Raw genomic sequence first — 18,134 nt, forward strand, 5'->3', positions numbered from 1 at the left:
GAAGAGCCATATAGGTTATTTCCAATAATCAAATTCAGAATGAAATAAGTTTTCAAACTGGTATATTCTATTTGATGACACAACTCAACACATTGCTTACCAGCATTTTCACCAAAGAGAATTCATTCCCTTGATTTTTAGTCCACAGACACAGTGGTCACTGGGCCAATCATATCAAACATTGTAGGGCCTGGACTTTCCTCCACATCATTCAGTTTGCCATACAAACAATCAGATGTATTAGTAGAATATCAGATCATTTGTGAAAACCAAAACATTATTCGATTCCGGTTTATCATGGTGTACATAAGCTTAATTTGCTGCGATGCTGGCAAGTAAAACACAGTTAAATAAAAATCGTAAGCATGAAATTTCAGCATCCTCGTTGAAGACGTGATGAGCCAGCCGATCATATTCGCAGACTCAGTCATATTTTCACTGATATAGTTAACAAACAGCTCCAGTAAGTTCAACAATTCGACTGCAATCAGATCACTGCTCAATGTGACTAGCCATGCCTGGATAACATTTTAATGGCTTGCGTCACCAAAGCAACTCCTGTCAGCTGTCCTGTATCGCCGAGGAGACGCGGGTAGCAGCACCTGAACGAAATAACAACGATTAAACAAGGCATTTGTTGGTATGTATGCTTACATTCTCGAGGGCTGTGGAGTTAACTTTCGAAGCATGAAAGTAAACAACAGATCGACTGAGAATTGGAAAATACCTTAAGGTTACCTTGAAAATTGGAAACCAACTGGCGACGGAAAGGTGCGCAAATTATTCGAAACAGAGAGAAAAAAAAACAAAAAAAAACGGCGGTAACAACACAACATGCAACGATACGCCCAGCAAGTTGTAGCAATATGCATACATGTTCATACATACATTTCCGTCGTTTATTAAAGTGTCTCGTCGTTCAAGCGCCATTACGGTACTAAGATACAATATCATTAACATTTATTTCAAAAATTAAAACGAAAAAACTTAAAGATTCATCCCTCCCACATCCCTCTAACACAGCTGACATATCCTTTCAAAAACTGAAACTAAATATCTTTAAGACTCATAACTTACAATATGTTTTAAGACTACCTAAAATACAGAATTATTTATATTATGAATATATTTTCCTATACAATGAGAACTAAGTTGAACATAATTTACAATCTCTCCCACATCCCTCTAACACAGCTGACACATCCTTTTCAAAAATTAAAACTTAAAAACACTAAGATTCATAACTAACAGCATTATTTTAAAACTAACTAAAATACAGAATTAGTATTTACATTATGAATATACTTCTTATACAGTGAGAACTAAGTTGAACAAAATTTGAAAATCTCTCCCACATCGCTCTTACGCAGCTGACATATCCTTTCAAAAACTGAAGATTCAAAACTTACAGCATTTTTTTCTTAAAAAAAAGCTACCTAAAGTACAGAATTATCTAATTATAAATATATTCCTTATACAGTGAGAGCTACGTTAAACATAATTTACAATCTCTCCCGTATCCCTCGAACAGAGCTGACATAACCTTTTTGCGTACTGATGGCTTTAAAAGCTGACAAAGATTTGATGGTCGTTGCCTTTTTAGTTAGTTTCGCCCATAGCGATGGCGATGGCTGTAAGTGTATGACCGCCTTTACTCAAACGCTCAAAACAACAAGTTAAACGAACTCTGCTTCCCATGTACACGAACGACGTGAACCTAGGACGCCATTGCGCCCGTGTTTTTGGTGTTCGGCCTTCCCGATTTAATACGATGACATTACCAAATATAAATAGAACTCGTGACGATTCATTTCTTCGGCAAATCCCGTGGGACCGCCGAAGTTTTACACTCGGAATGATTTAACACGGAACCGTTTTTCAACAGAGATGTTGATGTGCGTTAAACACAAAAATAGAAGTTTCAATTTGTCATTGAAAGAGCATTAAACTGTTTCAACGAGGTTTCCAGTTGTTTCTCTCCATATTAAGTAGTGCTTGACATTAGACTTTAGTATAACTCCCGGTCGGATTGAATTCTCAGAAACGTTTAACAACAACAACCTTCTCAGTTTCTTAGGGCCTGTTTACAAGGAGAGAGGGTTACCCTAGAAGGCGGGTTACCCTAGCAAGCGGGTTTCCATAGCACTCACACATTTCCTCTTTTTTTCTTCATCGTGTTTACAAGGCAGCTAGGGTTACCCAAGTGGGCGGGTTACCCTATCTGCGTGCTAGGGTTACCCTTACAGGCGGGTTATTTTTTTCCCTTGTAAACACTCCAGGCCGGGTTTACCTGCCTACCCGGGTTAACTTTCTAATTGTTTCCAGACCCTTTGAGTGTAGCCGCGCATTAAGTTGTCCCGGGTTGTAAGGTTACCCTACCTGTAAAATTTTCCTTGTAAACCCGGGCTATCTTTTGCCCTCCAGCTAGGGTTAACCCGCTTGCTAGGGTAACCGCCCCTCCTTGTAAAACAGACCCTTATTATTCCTTTGTATTTACAGCCGCTTTCACGCGCTCATGAGTTTCTTTGAAAAATTCGAGGTTTCAAAGTCGAATATCGGTCAAAGTAATTTCCTTTCTCTGGCGTTCTTGGAAATTGATTTATCCTGTAATATTTCTAAATCATCCTCCATCACAAGAACCTTACGTTATCTTCATGAGCAACATTTTTCGTGTTTCTATCGAGTTTTGGTAGACTTCTACTAGAATACGTCGTAAATAATGCGAATACTTCAATCTGATTGGCTAAGCTATGGTAAACTATTGGCCATTAGTAGAATTTTACTAGTATACCAATGCAAATGCTGCAATCTGATTAGCTAAGGTACTCGTACATACTATCAGCTATTATAGTTCACCACTAAATTTTCTCCGATTCTTATTGGTTTGAATTGATCACGTGACGCGATAGTGTTCATCCGCGGAGAGACACTATCAGCCCGCAGCACCCGTCCGAGGACAAAACCCGGATGGATAGTACTCGTCCGTGAAAATATTTCTGTAAACTAATAGTAATCAGAGATTATGAAAGTGCGTTCGACGCCCTCACTTTAATATAAATACCTTAAATGAACGATTTCACTAGCTGACTTTCAGTCGAATTAAACATTCTCCAGTAGCTCGATGCTGCACAAGAGTGTTTGGAACAAAATTACACTTATCATAAAGAGTCTCAAAAACTGGCATAACAAACCCTGTGTGGTCCACTGCTTTTACACCGCGTTTATCTGCAAGCATTCCAACATACACATCGTCCAGTCTATACGGCTTAATCACATCAAATAAAGGAACCAGACTCTCGACAACATCATACGACATAACAAAGCCAGCACCACTACAGAAATCTGGATAGTGTGTACCATTGTACTCTTCATAACTGACACGCCATTTTCCACGTCGTAGTACAAACGGATTGTGATGAAGTTTACCCATATAAAGGCCTTTCTTAGGTGTTGTTTTTAACTGTAAGACATCTATTAAACGTTTAGGGTTGACGAACACATCGTCGTCTGCTTTGAGAAGGTAAGAAAACCCACAATATCTGGCTGCCCATTCGAAGGCCATCTGTATCTTCAAACTCTGGTTCCAGTAATGTTCATAATAATCCGCACGAATCATGTCGCCATAGACGCTATCTTCTTTTTTGAGTAAATCTGAATGTGTTTGATTCCTTGTCTGACCAAGGAGAAAGTATGTCTTCCACTGAGGAACATTGTTGTTATCGGCACCCCATGTTTGACGAATCAAATATCTTCTCTCAAAATTTGCTGGTGTAGACGAGACCAGGATAAGGAGAGGGTAGTGCCGTCTACACACAGTCTTGGTTATCAAAGTTGTTTTGTGCTGGAGCGTTGTTTTCCACAATTTAAACTCAGGATGAATTGCAGGCTGCGCGGAGGAGGGTTTGGGCTTTAAACGGCCTGAAGCCCATTCTAGAGTAGGCACCACATTAGATAGAGAGGGAGCGCCACTGCCTGAAGATGGCTTGTCGTCAAAACGCCTGAAAGTCGTGCCCAGGTTAAGAGCTTTAATAAGTCGTGAGCGTGTTTCATGATGATAGAAGGACGTCATGTGAAAGCCACTTAAATACGTTATTAAAGCAACTGCCGTTACCGTAACAAGAGAGAGCTGGATTATCTTGAACTTTATCGAGCCATGTTGTCTCCTTCTGAGTAAACACAACCAATTCCAAGGAAACAACAGACAGTGTTGTCGTCGATGAAGCATGTTCCCAGTGGGTGAATTGAAATGACTTCACTCCAAGCGCGAGCTCCTTCTACAAAGGAACAAAATTGTGCTGGTTTGATTAAAGATTTAAAACATCGTAAAAATTTTTATTTATTTTTTTTTATATTGATATTGTATTTGATTGAGGAGGATAAAGAAAAAAATGTAAAAGAAATATACATATGGGTTATTGACCAAGTGTGAGGTCAAGATGGCTGGATATTGGCCAAGTTCTTTTTTTTGCGAGTTTATGGACCGAGACGGAGTCGAGGTCCATAAACTCGCAAAAAAAGAACGAGGCCAATATCCAGCCATCTTGACCGAACAAGCTTGGTCAATAAAGGATTTATTATATGGCTTTCGGGGACATTTTTCTCGCGGGACACGGCGGGTAGTCCCGAGCGGGCAAGATAGCCCCATCTTGCCCGCTCGGGTAGCCAATCACAGCGCAGGATTTGATTCATCTTGCCCGCTCGCGGAGCTTGCCATATAATAACCTCCATTAACGCCTTCGGCGCCAAAGGCTCAAGCCACTAAGGAGGTTTGGGGCACGCCCGATAGAATTAGGGGCAGGGAAATGTCAAAAGGTATTGGGGCCGGGGGCGCGGAGCATTTGAAAGTGTGGTGGATAGAAAACACATGACCCAGCCTTTCCATCTGGCACCAAACTGAGTGACCCACCCGGCCCCTAATCGAAGGTTGAAAATTTCATGACCCACCCCTAATAAAACATGACACTTTTGTTGCATAATCCAACAAAATTACATTTTGTATATGAACTAGCTTGTGGTGTTATTGACGTTTTAGGTTTATTTCTTAACAATAGTACAACCGTATCTAAATATAATATTGTTTCCCTTTACTCTAGAAACTTTAAGTCATGTCCGCAACGTATAAACTCTTGTTTTTAGATCCTCGTAGCTTGATTAAAGATATACCCCAAACAGCAGTGATAAACATTTATTTCAATGGATTTTGATACATAACTTGATGTTTCGTATGCTAGTCAACATACATTTTCAAAAGTGGCTGTTACGAATTTTCGAAAGCTATTTATATCATAAATATTAGAGGTCTGGAACCTAGATTGAAAATATGATATGCAGCAGTATGTTAACCTGTCTAGACGTCATGAAAAGTAACAGATAGTACGTAAAACAACAACTGCTCACTATTATGACTCTGACATTTAGTGAAGGCTTAAGCTCTTGAATGAATAATCTCCTTAATGCTGCAATAGAAGTCAGTTTTGCTAAAATGCTAAAACGCTAAGATGTCAAAATGATCCCATTTAATGTCGTGATCACTGGTTTTTACATGATTAGCAACGGCTGATGAATGGCCTTAACTGTAAGGGCCTTGAATTGTTGATTTTTTCTGTCATGGAGTCTTCGTTTTGTTTTTTCAACGTAAAATTCGTTACAGTCCCAACAACCGGCTTTATGTCGACTAGGACATGAAACGTCAAGTACTGTTTTTTTTTTTTATAAAAAAACTGCGTTGGAAGACAATGCTTATCACAGGTGTTTGTGTTGTATTTCTTTTTTTCCAGTGTTGTTCCTGTGGAACAGTGATCCATTTAGAAAAAAGCTGTAGTGAGTCCTGGGACTCACACAGCCAGCAAATTCAAGAGTGTGAGTCCCAGACCCATGAACACGAGTCCCGTACCCTTGCGGATAAATAGCATGTAGACATAAGTTGGCTAAAATTCAACAAAATTCATTGTGGTTGCCTTTACCACATGGTACAATACAGCAATGAAGTAAAACACGAAAAAAATCTCGTGCATGTATTATAAGTTAAGTTTCATATAAAGACACAAAAGAGGGCTAACAGTTATTTGTTAATACGTACAAAATTTTAATGCATGTGTGGCCAACTGTTTTAGTAGTCCCCATGAGTAGCTGAAAACTGTATGACCCACTCCTTACCGAAGGCTTAAAAACTGATGACTCACCCCTCCATAATACTTTTTGACCTTTTCCTTAGTAGCTTATATTGTTTACATGTCAATGTTCGGGATAATTGTTAGTAAGTTAAATAGAGGAGTCTACAGACTGTCAAGCCAACCGAAATTTTTTTTCTCGATTTTCGGAGCCGGTTGGCACATGCGTGTATGGTCGCTACGTCCCTGATTTTAACACGAACAGTGATCCGTACGCGACATTTGTGAGGGGAATAATTTAAACCCTTAAGGACTCGGAGTTCACGAGAGCAATCGCTTGGAAAGAAAAAGAACAGCATGCAAAACAGAGCATAACCTTTTAAACCTTTGACGGTGACAATGGTTTTCACAAACTGTTTTAAAATAACAGTTACCAAACATAAATTATATCTTGCATGACAGCCTTGGGGATAATTGTCAATAGGTTAAATAGCAGAGTCTACAGGCTGTACAGCCAGCTGCTTTGTTTATTAAAGGCACTTTTCTATAGTAAAAAAATGTATGTTATTTGCCGGCCGAGAGGTACGTATATTGAAACACTGTGACCGAGGTTTTGAAAATGCTCACCGAGGACGTAGCATTTATATACACTGTCAATCTAGCCCATTTATTTGTTTATTAAACACGCTTTTCACCTGTAGATAAACCGGTTGGTACGTGCGTATATGGTCGCTGATTTTAACGAGAACAGTTCAATCCGTGGGCGTTACTGTTGGTGAAAGGAATAATTTTTACCCTGAAAGAATTCGCGACACCAATCGTTCGGACAGGAAAAGAACTGCGTGCAAAATAGAGCGTAACCTTTTCTTTCACCTTTTCTTTGTAGACACTTTGGTTGCAGGTTGGTTTTCTGTGTCAAACTATATTATCACTGAATAAAATGGTCCGTAGACAGTCAGTATATCTATCCGTATAAGAAAAATGTAAGGATGAGGCAGGATGTATAAGGTCCGCATAATGATAAGTATATTTCAGGGTTGGCCAAGGAAAATACCAGGATCTTACACACTTGTGGCAGGATTCCTTATATGTCAGCATACATGCCAGTATACGTGATGTATACTGAGTAAAAAAGGACTACTGGAAGGTCTGTGGACGGTGTGTATAGGGAATCTTACAGTTGTGGCAGGGCTCCTTCTAGTTCAGGCCACATGTCAGTATAGTGTGTGTATACTGGGAGAATGAAGGGGTATACTGAATGTGGTGTGGAAGGAGTATGTGCTGATTTCGTATATTTCGTGGATAATGACCCTGGTTTTTAGCTAAAATGAAATTTGTCTGCGGGACTCTCAGTGGCAGTGGCAACATTTTTATCGTTTTCTTCTCTGCTATTTTTTGCTTTCATCATTTACAAATTAAAACCTGCTTGATTTCTATCTTAAACTCAACCCAGTGGAAGTTGTCTCGTGCTTCTCTAACACGTACTTTCCAAATGGTGTACGTAAATAAAATTTACGTAAAATGTCCTCTGACGGCATCCGTCTAATAGAAACACAAGGTTAACATGCGGGTTAAGAGTTCCCTTTTCCTTCGCCTCCGTAGCCACGAGTACTTGAAGTTTCTTGACTTGAAATGACTCTCTTCACAAGTTGTCCTGAGAACAGCATTTTGCAGACTGCAATTTAAGTCCTTTGGGATAAAATGTACTTTCAGTTAAGCACGTTTAGAGCACATTTCTGTGTAATCTCCTATACTAAAAACGGTTTGAGGATGTGTATAATTTCAGCAAGGTTTAATGATTTCGAGAGCATGCTCTTGCAAGTAGATAAAAACATCAAGATTATCAAGAGCTTATCTTGCTTACAAGAAACTAAGGCTACAGCTTACCTGGACATGGTTAACGTTTTCAGAAGTCATGATTTCTTCTATTGTATAGACCAAAGAGGAAGACTATCCATCTCCCTGTGACTGAGAAACGTTCTTTGTGGCACGATGCCGTGTTCAGTTCCAAGGTGAGTTCCAAAGGAAAGCGAAGACGACTCGATCGATTGCCGCACATAGTGTTCGCTAAATGGAGTTTCCTTCGTCTTATTTTTCTTCAAATTCCACTTCTCACCGTTTGCTGAATTACCGAATTAAGATCCCTTGCCTCAAAAACTAAGGTAAGTTCTAACCGACAACGAAATAAAAAAGTAAACCGTCTTCAACGAATCTGCACGCCTTTCAAATGTGGCGCTAAACCGGCAAAATCAAAGAAATTGGGTCACGTACGTCATGCATGGGTACACATTTGGTCTTCCCTTGGCAAAGCCGCTGACACTCATTGTGCTGTGAACCCAAACCCAACCAGAATCAGAAACTGATCAAGCATATCATATTTAGGTCTCCGGTCTCATTAGTAATCATGGGCTGCACGTAATCGCTCTGGCACTTCATCCTGTCGATTCCTGGGCCTGTTTTTTTTTTTTTACGAACGCGTTTTACGTCGATACATAGAGATGAGATCAAAAGAAGCATTATTCAGATTATTGATCGATACCTTCAGGTGATCTTAAATACCGTTGAGAAATTAAAGAAGCGTAAATGAAAGATGCGTGATTAAGTCTGTAAAGAGGCGTTGTGTTAGCGTCATACCCGGTTACAAACTATAATAATACCTTATAAAGCAATCCATAAAGAATACTGATATCTTTACGCAACGTGTAAAGGAGTGTACAGATGAGTTAATGATACCTTAACGCGATGCATAAAGAGGCGTAAAGAAGCCTTATTGATATCTTTACGCGCAAAGGATCGTACAGATGCGTTATGGATATCTTTACACAATGCGTAAAGAAGCGTATAAATGTGTTATCGCTATCTTTCGTTAATGATACCTGTGCGAAATCCGCAAGGAAGGGTAAAAATGCGTTAATACTGATACCACCGGCGTTTATAACTGTTTATCTAACTTAAAGCTTACTTTACACGCCCTTTACACGCCGATAAGTTCGCCAAGTAAGTTCTTCTGTACGAAGCACTCATTATCACCGGGTATGATTTTTCACAACAGCACTATTTTCAACAGCGGAGGCTTTCGTTTCCTTCATTTATGATACAAAATAACAAACGATTTGAATTTACTTTGTCAACTCATATAAGGTTCCCTTACACTAGGTATAAGGTAATCTCCACAAGACAGTATACATTAGTATAAGGATACAGACGTATACTGATAATTACACGGACCTTACACGTATACTTCAGTATACATCAGTATACCTTTCAGTACACATTATATATACGGGTCCATTATACCTCCTTATACATGCCATTTCGTGCAGTGCATGCACAAGGTAGTCTTAATGCTTGAATTTCGCGAATCAAACAGGCTTCTGGGCTGAATTATTCTCTGCCACTCGCTTGGTGCTACTCCAGAGAAATTAAGACAGTAATCAGTTACAGGGGTGGCGAATGGTCCTTCAAAATCTCTGGGTCTCGCAAAATTTTAGTCGAATTTCACGGGTCTCGCTGTCTTGTTTTTTAGCGGTTTTGTGCGTCTCGCATTCTCGCAGTCTCGAGTTTTCGATATTATTCGATATTATTATTGATATTAGAAATGACGTGTTCTCGTCACTTGATATTGAATTTCAATGAAGCAACAGTTTCAACCAGGTCGAAGAAGCACGCTAGAAGGCTGTACAAGCTCATTCTAGCTCTCAACTAAATCTGGGGCTGGAATTTTAAGAGCCTGAACGTCTCGCGCCCGCACTTAAGAGCAGCTTTGTCTAAATATCAACTAGACTTGGAAATAGCGAAAAAATCGAATTTCTTCAAACTCGCCCAGAATGAAGCCCTACGGGCACTAGTTACAAAAATATCGTTTTAAGTTCGATAAATCAAAAATTATTTTTTTTCCGCAATTTTTTCGTTTCGGTACCCTAAATCGGTCAAAATCCATCGAAAATGAGCGGCATGTTCAGAGGCTCGTAAACTCAAAAGCAAAAATCTTCATTACAAACTGATTGCACGTCGTATTTGTACTTCCTTTCTTGTCTATTTAGAGCTAAATAGATCGTGATTTGATTAGCACTTAAATATTTGACGAATTTTTTAAGTTAACGACCCAAGACAGCTTTACAAGAGGTCTACATTTAGCCTATTTTCAAATGCTAAAAAGGCGTTCTGGTACACGGCTTTTCCCAAAACGACTAGTTTGGTCTGAAAGAGCATTGTTTCTTCTTCAAATTAGTGAAATAAAATTTTTGGGTAAATAAAATCGCGAGCGCTGAGATAGCGAACTAAATGCAGCACTTCGTCCTGAAAACGTGACCTTTGACCCGAGGGTAACGAAACCGATTACTGCAAGAAAACCCGGAAGAAAAGCAAACGCTTCGTTATTTTGAAACAATTTCTAGTGATATCTCTCCGAAACCATGATTGCAAGAAACTATTCCCAGATATGAAATCTTGCAGGGTCAAAGACGGGGCTAAAGGGCGCATTTTGACACAATAACTTTGTTTGCTAAGGATTGAATTGCAGTCAATTCCAGTGAAATTTGCAAACTCGACGCATGTTAGCCGATACTTACCTGAATATTTATATTTATAGAAGAGTCGTCTTCTTGGATTAACCTTCAAAAGAAGCTGGATCCAGATTTGGAAACCTCTAAAAGAAGAAATGTTTAATGTTCCGTGACCTGCCCGCTGCTATAAATTAGCTTAAATTCCATGCACATGCCGACCGCATGTTTGTCGTAAAACTCACTTAACCCCACTGACAGTTTCCATGGGTAACCCCAAAATAAACAATCCCCAAAAATGTAAAGTGAAATTGGCTGTCTTCATGAACAGTTAAAAGTTAGAGTCAAGTTCCATTACCCTTTAAAAGTGCTTGATTCTACTTTGTTCACTCAGTAGTTACTGTCACGTTCGAATACCGCGTAGTATCGGTCATGCCAAAACACTGCAGACCGTACAGACTGAGTAAGTTTCCCATACAAAGTCTTGTACGCGTTTGTCTATTGAATCAAAAGTCAAATACTGCGCTTGTGCAGCCTGTGGATAAATGACAAACTTTCAGATATATTTAACACTATTTTGTAACTAGACCCAAAAAAAGGAGTCACAATGAAAAGCCCAAACAAGTGTCTGCAGTCTGCACGGTCTGCACCGTTTTGGCGTGACCGATTCGCGGCATTCGAACGTGAGAGTAGTGAACAAAGTCGACGCAAACAAATAAAATCAAGCACTTTTTAAAGGTAATGGAACTTGACTCTAGCTTCTAACTGTTCATCAAGACAGCCAATTTCACTTTACATTTTTGGGGATTGTTTATTTTGGGGTTGCCCATTGAAACTGTCAGTGGAGTTCAGTTGATTTTACGACAAACATGCGGTTGGCATGTGCATGGAATCTATAGCATCGGGTAAGTCACGGAATATTACACATTTCTTCTTTTAGAGGTTTCCCAATCGGGGTCCAGCTTCTTTTGAAGGTTAATCCTAGAAGACGACTCTTCTATAAATATAAATATTCAGGTAAGTATCGGCTAACATACTTCAAGTTTGCAAATTTCACTGGAATTCGTTAACGGTCATTGACTTCAATTCTCAGCAAACAAAGTTATTGTGTCAAAATGCGCCCTTTAACCCCGTCTTTGACCCTGCAAGATTTCATATCTGGAAACAGTTTCTTGTACTCATGGTTTCGGAGAGATATCGCTAGAAATTGTTTCAAAATAACGAAGCGTTTGCTTTTCTTCCGGGTTTTCTTGCAGTAATCGGTTTCGTTACCCTCGGGTCAAAGGTCACGTTTTCAGGACGAAGTGCGGCATTTAGTTCGCTATCTCAGCGCTCGCGATTTTATTTACCCAAAAATTTTATTTCACTAATTTGAAGAAGAAACAATGCTCTTTCAGACCAAACTAGTCGTTTTGGGAAAAGCCGTGTACCAGAACGCCTTTTTAGCATTTGAAAATAGGCTAAATGTAGACCTCTTGTAAAGCTGTCTTGGGTCGTTAACTTAAAAAATTCGTCAAATATTTAAGTGCTAATCAAATCACGATCTATTTAGCTCTAAATAGACAAGAAAGGAAGTACAAATACGACGTGCAATCAGTTTGTAATGAAGATTTTTGCTTTTGAGTTTACGAGCCTCCGAATATGCCGCTCATTTTCGATGGATTTTGGCCGATTTGGGGCACCGAAACGAAAAAATTGCGGAAAAAAAATAATTTTTGATTTATCGAACTTAAAACGATATTTTTGTAACTAGTGCCCGTAGGGCTTCATTCTGGGCGAGTTTGAAGAAATTCGATTTTTTCGCTATTTCCAAGTCTAGTTGATATTTAGGCGAAGCTGCTCTTAAAACACTTTGAAGTCTCGGTTTCTCAACCTAAAAAAACCAAAATGTCTCGGGCTCTCAGAGAAAAACGCTTGTCTCGCCGTCTCGCAAAGTCTCTTACCGTAAGTGTTAGCATTGTAAATTCGTGTGGTTAAAAAAGCGACTTACCGTGCTTGGAGTTTCCTTTAGTAATATTTCTTCGAAAACAATCTAAGCTTCGGCGGATAACAGAGTTATTGGTGAGTTTGACGTCCCTTAAATGGGTTTTCAATACTCAAACAATGTTCTTAAAGAATAGCCGTACAGGGGAGTCGTTTTCAGTCCGGAATATCCCGATATATTAGGACAGCTGTGATGCCCCGAAACTCACGTTTCAACCAATGAGAGTGCGTGTTTTGGTTGGAGTGTTGTGTTTCACAACAAACCAAAAGATTCAAGATGGCGGACAAAGATAGTCGCGAGTACTTTCCAATGCCATGAATGCGGGCCTTCAGGAGGTATATATTTATCTCGAATTGAGTCAATAGTGTCCAAATTATATAAAAAAAAGGAAAAATTGTGTTCGCCTTCCATGTCACAGACAATTCTGCCCAGATAATGATTATCCTCAGACTGAAGGAAGCACTTCGGAACGCAATGCGGGCCAAGTTTGACGAGCTGCAGTTATCATTCTTTGGAAAGAGACCGTACAATCGGTAAGCATCTTTATTCTACATTTTTCTAATCACAGAAATGATCGATATGAGAATTGAGGCTTTCCTCTTATCTGGGGATTATCGAGCCGAAATTGACAGCAGACGCGTGTTCTTATATGCCAGCAAAGATAAATTGATTTTGTCCAAAATGTTATACGAATTTTTGGCTAAGTCGAAGAAATGAAATCATTATTAAAACAGAATTTTCAATGACGCATACGAGTGAGAAATCCTTGTTCTGTTATACAAAATAAACTGTCATAACAAGTTTTAGTACAATATTTAGAAGATTTGTTTGTTTGACTCAGCTTAAAGCAATCAATTGTTAGTGGTTTTAGGATCAGTGTAATCGGATTATACTCGGTAATTATCAAAGAATAATTGTAGCCCACGCTAAGGAAATTCGTATCAACCACAAGCGTTACGCGTTAGGAGATTAGAAAAGACCGCAGAGAAACAATAATGAGCCTTAGCCAACTTAGGTTTGCGGACATACGTAGCCAAGGCTTTTACGTCAGTGATAATAAAATGGCATGTGCTAAAACCCAGACGGTGGACTCTGGACGATAGACGATAGACGATGGACGATGGACGATGGACGATGGACGATGGACGATGGACGATGGACAATATCTCTGACATTCATTTATTTCTCTCAGACAAAGTATAAAATTGTCACACAATCTTTTGCTTTTGTCACGCGATGTTAAAATATTGAACAGCGAAAATTCGAGGACAAAGTTGTGATTGCGAATTGTTCGTCACGCAATTTCACGCATTCCTTCTTTTATCACGCGATGTCACTATGGAATTTTGAAATAGTGCACAGCGAAAAATCGTGCCCGCTCCGCTCCCCACCAAGAAAAAAAAAACAAACTTATTTTCACTGGACAAATTTTGACCGCGGATTTTATGTCACGCAATGTCAGTTTTTCATTTATTAAATTCTGACAACAAAGTATAAATTTGTCACACAATCTTTTTCTTTCGTCCCGCAATCGATTGCTTTTTCACATGAATTATTCCAGACTGCATACAGAAATGACGCAGGAGAATCGTAGCCCATACGGCAAGCGCGTGATATGTTTTTGCATGAGTTGTCGTGGGGTGGGTGGGGGGGGGGGGGGAGAGGAGATAAGCGCCTCACCTTAGTTTTTAAGCTGTTTTGGTGAAGCTTTCCACAAGCGGTCTGCCAGGATTATCGGTGCTTCCCATTACCATTTCTCCTTTCCTTTCCTTACGGGTTTCAATTTCATTTTCGCCAGCTCTGAAGTTTTAATTGCAAGTATTTCAAATCTCCATGGTGACATCGCGTGACAAAAGCAAAAGATTGTGTGGAAAATTTATTCATGTTTATGTACTTTGGCCGAGAGAAATAAATGAATGCGCGACATTGCGTGACGAAAAATCCGCGATCAGAACTTCGCGATAATTTGTCCAGTCCAAATAAGTTATATTTTTGCTCGGGGGAGGGAAGGGGGGAGGGCACGAATTTTCGCTGTTCAATAGTTTAATATCGACAAATAAATGAATGTCAGAGATATCGTCCATCGTCCATCGTCCATCGTCCATCGTCCATCGTCCATCGTCCATCGTCCATCGTCCATCGTCCATCGTCCATCGTCCAAACTTTGGATTTTTGATGGTTGAGCTGACGTATGTACCCTTGCCATGGCAACATGAATAACAAGAAGATCTTTAAGATCTTACAACCGCGCTTTTTTAAAACCAAAACAGCTAACTTTTAAAAAAGTTAACTGTTTTGGTAGCATGAGTGACCCGAAGAAAAAAAAAAACGAAAAAAAAATATCGGTTTTGAACCTATTTCCAGCAAATTTGGCACACTGGAAGCTGAGAAAATTACTCTATTTCCGGTCATCATTTTTCAGCTCTTTTCGTCATATCCCCCCCTCGGGAGGGTTTTGTAAGGTTAGCGAATTAGTTGCAAGCCACCGTAATGGTGATTGCCGTCGGCGAAATGTTTATTTGCTAAAAAATTGCGGCCAAATCTTTCGGAGATGGAAGTCAGGACATTTGTAAGGATACAGAAAGTAATTTGGGACCAGTTGCTGACTTGTAAGGCTGAAATTATCCAGAAGTAAGGTTTTTTTAACGTGAACGTAACGAAGGCCACGCGGTGAATAAATTATCGGCTCTTCTCACTGTCTCGTTCTGTTTTTTGTTTCGTTCTCTTTTGGAGTCCGCCGAGGTCATTTTTTCGTCTAAATAACTTGAGAAAAGTTCGAAAAAGATGTTCCTCTTGAATTTTCAGCTTTCAGACAATAATCCTGGATTTTTTTTTACCGAAACGTAGGTTCACTGGTTATGTTAATGTGTTTCGGTGGGCGACCGTCGCTTCCTTTGTCGACTCACGCAATGAAGCTAGGTTACAAAAAAAATCTAATAATATTTAGTTCTGGTTTTGTTCGATTTCGTTGAAATTTTAATATGATGAAGCTGGATTGTCAACGAATAGATTTTAACACTGCCGATATGAGGTAGCTATTAACGCTAAAGTGATATATCGCTTCGATGTCAGGGTTTTGAAGAGATTTTTTTGCAACGTGTAGGTTCGGCGTGATTTTGTAATCTGAGATTTTTGTTGACCCTGAAGAAACAAGGTTTGGCGAGTAAACATTACAGATTGCGTAATTCAAAGTTGGCCGAGTGGACATCTGCGTCTGGTCTCCGACAAAAAAAAAAATTAAAAAAAATAAACCAAGGGTAGAACATGAACCGCGCTCGGCCCATGGCCGCGCGGTTAAAAATAAACAGGCCTTTAAGATCGGTTTCGTTTATTTGTAGAAAATCTAGTCATTAGATTTTCTTTATAATTTGCGTGCAACAAGCCTGTAACTATTCTCACAAGTTAACACCATTTTGCTAATAATGTAATATCAATTTTCGCTCTATTATCTGTCGAGTGCCACGGGAGGTTAAAAACATGAGAAAATTTCAAGTTGACAGCTGGCGATGTACATCGGATGTACACCTTGTGTAAACAAAAGCAAACTTCTGCTTTATGTGCCACGAATGGTGAGAGAAACACGTCAAATCGGCTTTGGACCTGCCTTTTACAGCAAATAAGGTTAGAACATTTCGAAATTATCAGCTCTGTGTCTATTCCAACTTATTATAGGTCTAGTCGTGTGGCACATGCTAAAATATACACTAAGGTTGGTAACGCGTCTAAGCCGTAAATTGAAATTCGATGACGGATGGTCAAATATTTGCATTTTTGACGTACTTTGAAAAGCTCTCGCGTCGCTCACAATCATTTGCCAAAGAAATTTTTACAGGAATCTGTAGACCATCCTTCTGCGATTCAACCACCAGAAGCTTGATCCATTTGAAGGTTTCGCACATGGTGAAAATTAATTATATTCACAAAGTACTTTTAAGTGAATGAAATACATGTCTTCGAAATTTAATTATTTTGCACCCAAAAAGACAACGCAACATTCCCTAAAATCAACCCAGTACACATTTAAACATTGCACAAAAATATTTGAGTGTTTTAAAGACGGAAGAATGATGTGGTTTTGCATGCGAGGCTCTCAAACTTGTGTAATAAAATGGTGCGTTAAATAACGATTTTAACGGAATATGGTAATTTGCATATTTCTTTGAAATAAAAGGATATTTTGCCAAAAAAACCATCCAGTAGTTTTTGTCATACCCTAGCCTATCTACCATGAAAATATGAGCGAAATCGAATTTTCGACCCTTGCCGAGTTATTTTTCATTTTTATGGACAGGGACTCTTAAATGCAAAATTCCTTGAACTATAATACCCCTTCTGAAATCTTAAGTCCACAAATCAGGCGCGTTTCCGTGGAAAAAAAGAACGAAACGCATTTTAGCGATCGTTACAATTCCTCCTCGTGGCATCGCCGTTCTTGGCGCTTGCTCGCGCGCTCTGCCCCAACTAAACCGCCAGCTACAGAGACTACTACTCAAATATAGACAAGGAAACGCACCTTTCACGACCAAGCGATCGTTTTGTCCGTTCGTAAACCAAGTAGATGGGGTCCTAGAATTGACACCTTTTCTTTGTAGACACTTGGTTGCAGATTGGCTTTCTGTGTGTCAAAATATAGTATAAGGAAGTCTTAAAGCTTGAATTGAGCGAATATCAAAGGAACAGGCTTCAGGGCCGAATTATTCTCTACCACTCGCTTGGCGCTAGTCTAGGGAATGGAGGACAGTAATATTACCGTAAATGTTAGCGTTGTAAATTCGCGTGGTTACAAGTAAAGCGACTTACCTTATAAGAAGTTTCTCTTTTCCAATATTTTTCCTCGAAATTAGCCTAAGCTTCGGTAACTAGATCACGAGTAATAGCTTTTTCGCTTCGGTCTGGCTCGTAAATAAACTGAAAACACCCGATCCGCTAGTAATCTACCGCATATAAGCGGATTTAATTAACATCTAATTACCGCATGCAAGCGGGTAAAGTAGGCCCTATTTACCTATCGAACTGAGAGGTTTTAAATAAGGCCAGGTTTCTAAGTCAGTGGTAGGTCTACATGAAATTTGTTCCGTCGCCATTATGCTTCCTCGACGAGATTTTCGAGCTAAAAAAAAGGTAACTGTTGTGCAATTTAAAGGAGGTAAGGCAGTTAAAAAGTCAAAGCGAAGTGTTCCGCTTCGTTATGCAGTTCAACAGGCCTCGACGTCGTTGGTTTCTAGCTTAGGTGAAGTCGAAGTCGAAGAGAATGTTATGGACGATACTGACGATATTCATGAGATCGAGGAAACCACCCAGAGGAAACCTAGAATTCGTAGAATTCGTCTGAAAAAAACGCTGCAGGCCTACCGTGAGAGAAAGGCAAGACTTGCTGCTTCCTGGGTGGATATTAGGCAAGGACTTGTGTCTGCCCTTCTATATCGGCAGGCATTGCAAGAAGGACAGAAATGTGTCATTCCTTCCTGTGGAAAGGATGCTTTCGGGAGATGCCTCCACTGTGGCCCTGGACAGTTTTTGTGTGAAGAACGCATAGAA

The 18,134-nt window shown here is 39.6% G+C and overlaps 2 protein-coding genes across 2 annotated transcripts in view; one reads left to right on the forward strand and one right to left on the reverse strand.

The window, feature by feature from the left end:
- Positions 1 to 881: 881 nt before the first annotated feature.
- On the reverse strand, positions 882 to 17,565 carry LOC149106270 (beta-1,3-galactosyltransferase 5-like). Its single transcript, XM_089297983.1, has 3 exons — positions 17,397 to 17,565; positions 17,110 to 17,211; positions 882 to 4,274 (listed from the first exon to the last, which is right to left on the reverse strand). Exon 3 carries the CDS (start codon positions 4,223 to 4,225, stop codon positions 3,080 to 3,082), a length of 1,146 nt encoding a protein of 381 aa, XP_089154109.1. The 5' UTR covers positions 4,226 to 4,274; positions 17,110 to 17,211; positions 17,397 to 17,565; the 3' UTR covers positions 882 to 3,079.
- A 68-nt stretch (positions 17,566 to 17,633) lies between these two features.
- The window catches only part of LOC149106271 (uncharacterized), a 946-nt gene continuing 445 nt past the window's right edge, over positions 17,634 to 18,134 (forward strand). The window contains exon 1 of the mRNA XM_089298269.1: positions 17,634 to 18,134. This exon is cut by the window's right edge and continues 48 nt beyond it. Coding sequence (XP_089154395.1) covers positions 17,682 to 18,134 — 453 coding nt within the window. The 5' untranslated portion in view covers positions 17,634 to 17,681.

This window comes from Orbicella faveolata, unplaced genomic scaffold (assembly GCF_042242905.1).
Source record: "Orbicella faveolata isolate gen_17 unplaced genomic scaffold, um_ofav_v1 contig_3, whole genome shotgun sequence".
Taxonomy (NCBI): Eukaryota; Metazoa; Cnidaria; class Anthozoa; order Scleractinia; family Merulinidae; genus Orbicella; species Orbicella faveolata.

Coding starts and splice junctions, on each gene's coding strand:
- LOC149106270 (XM_089297983.1), bottom strand. CDS start 4,225: ATGCTTCATCGACGACAACACTGTCTGTTGTTTCCTTGGAATTGGTTG.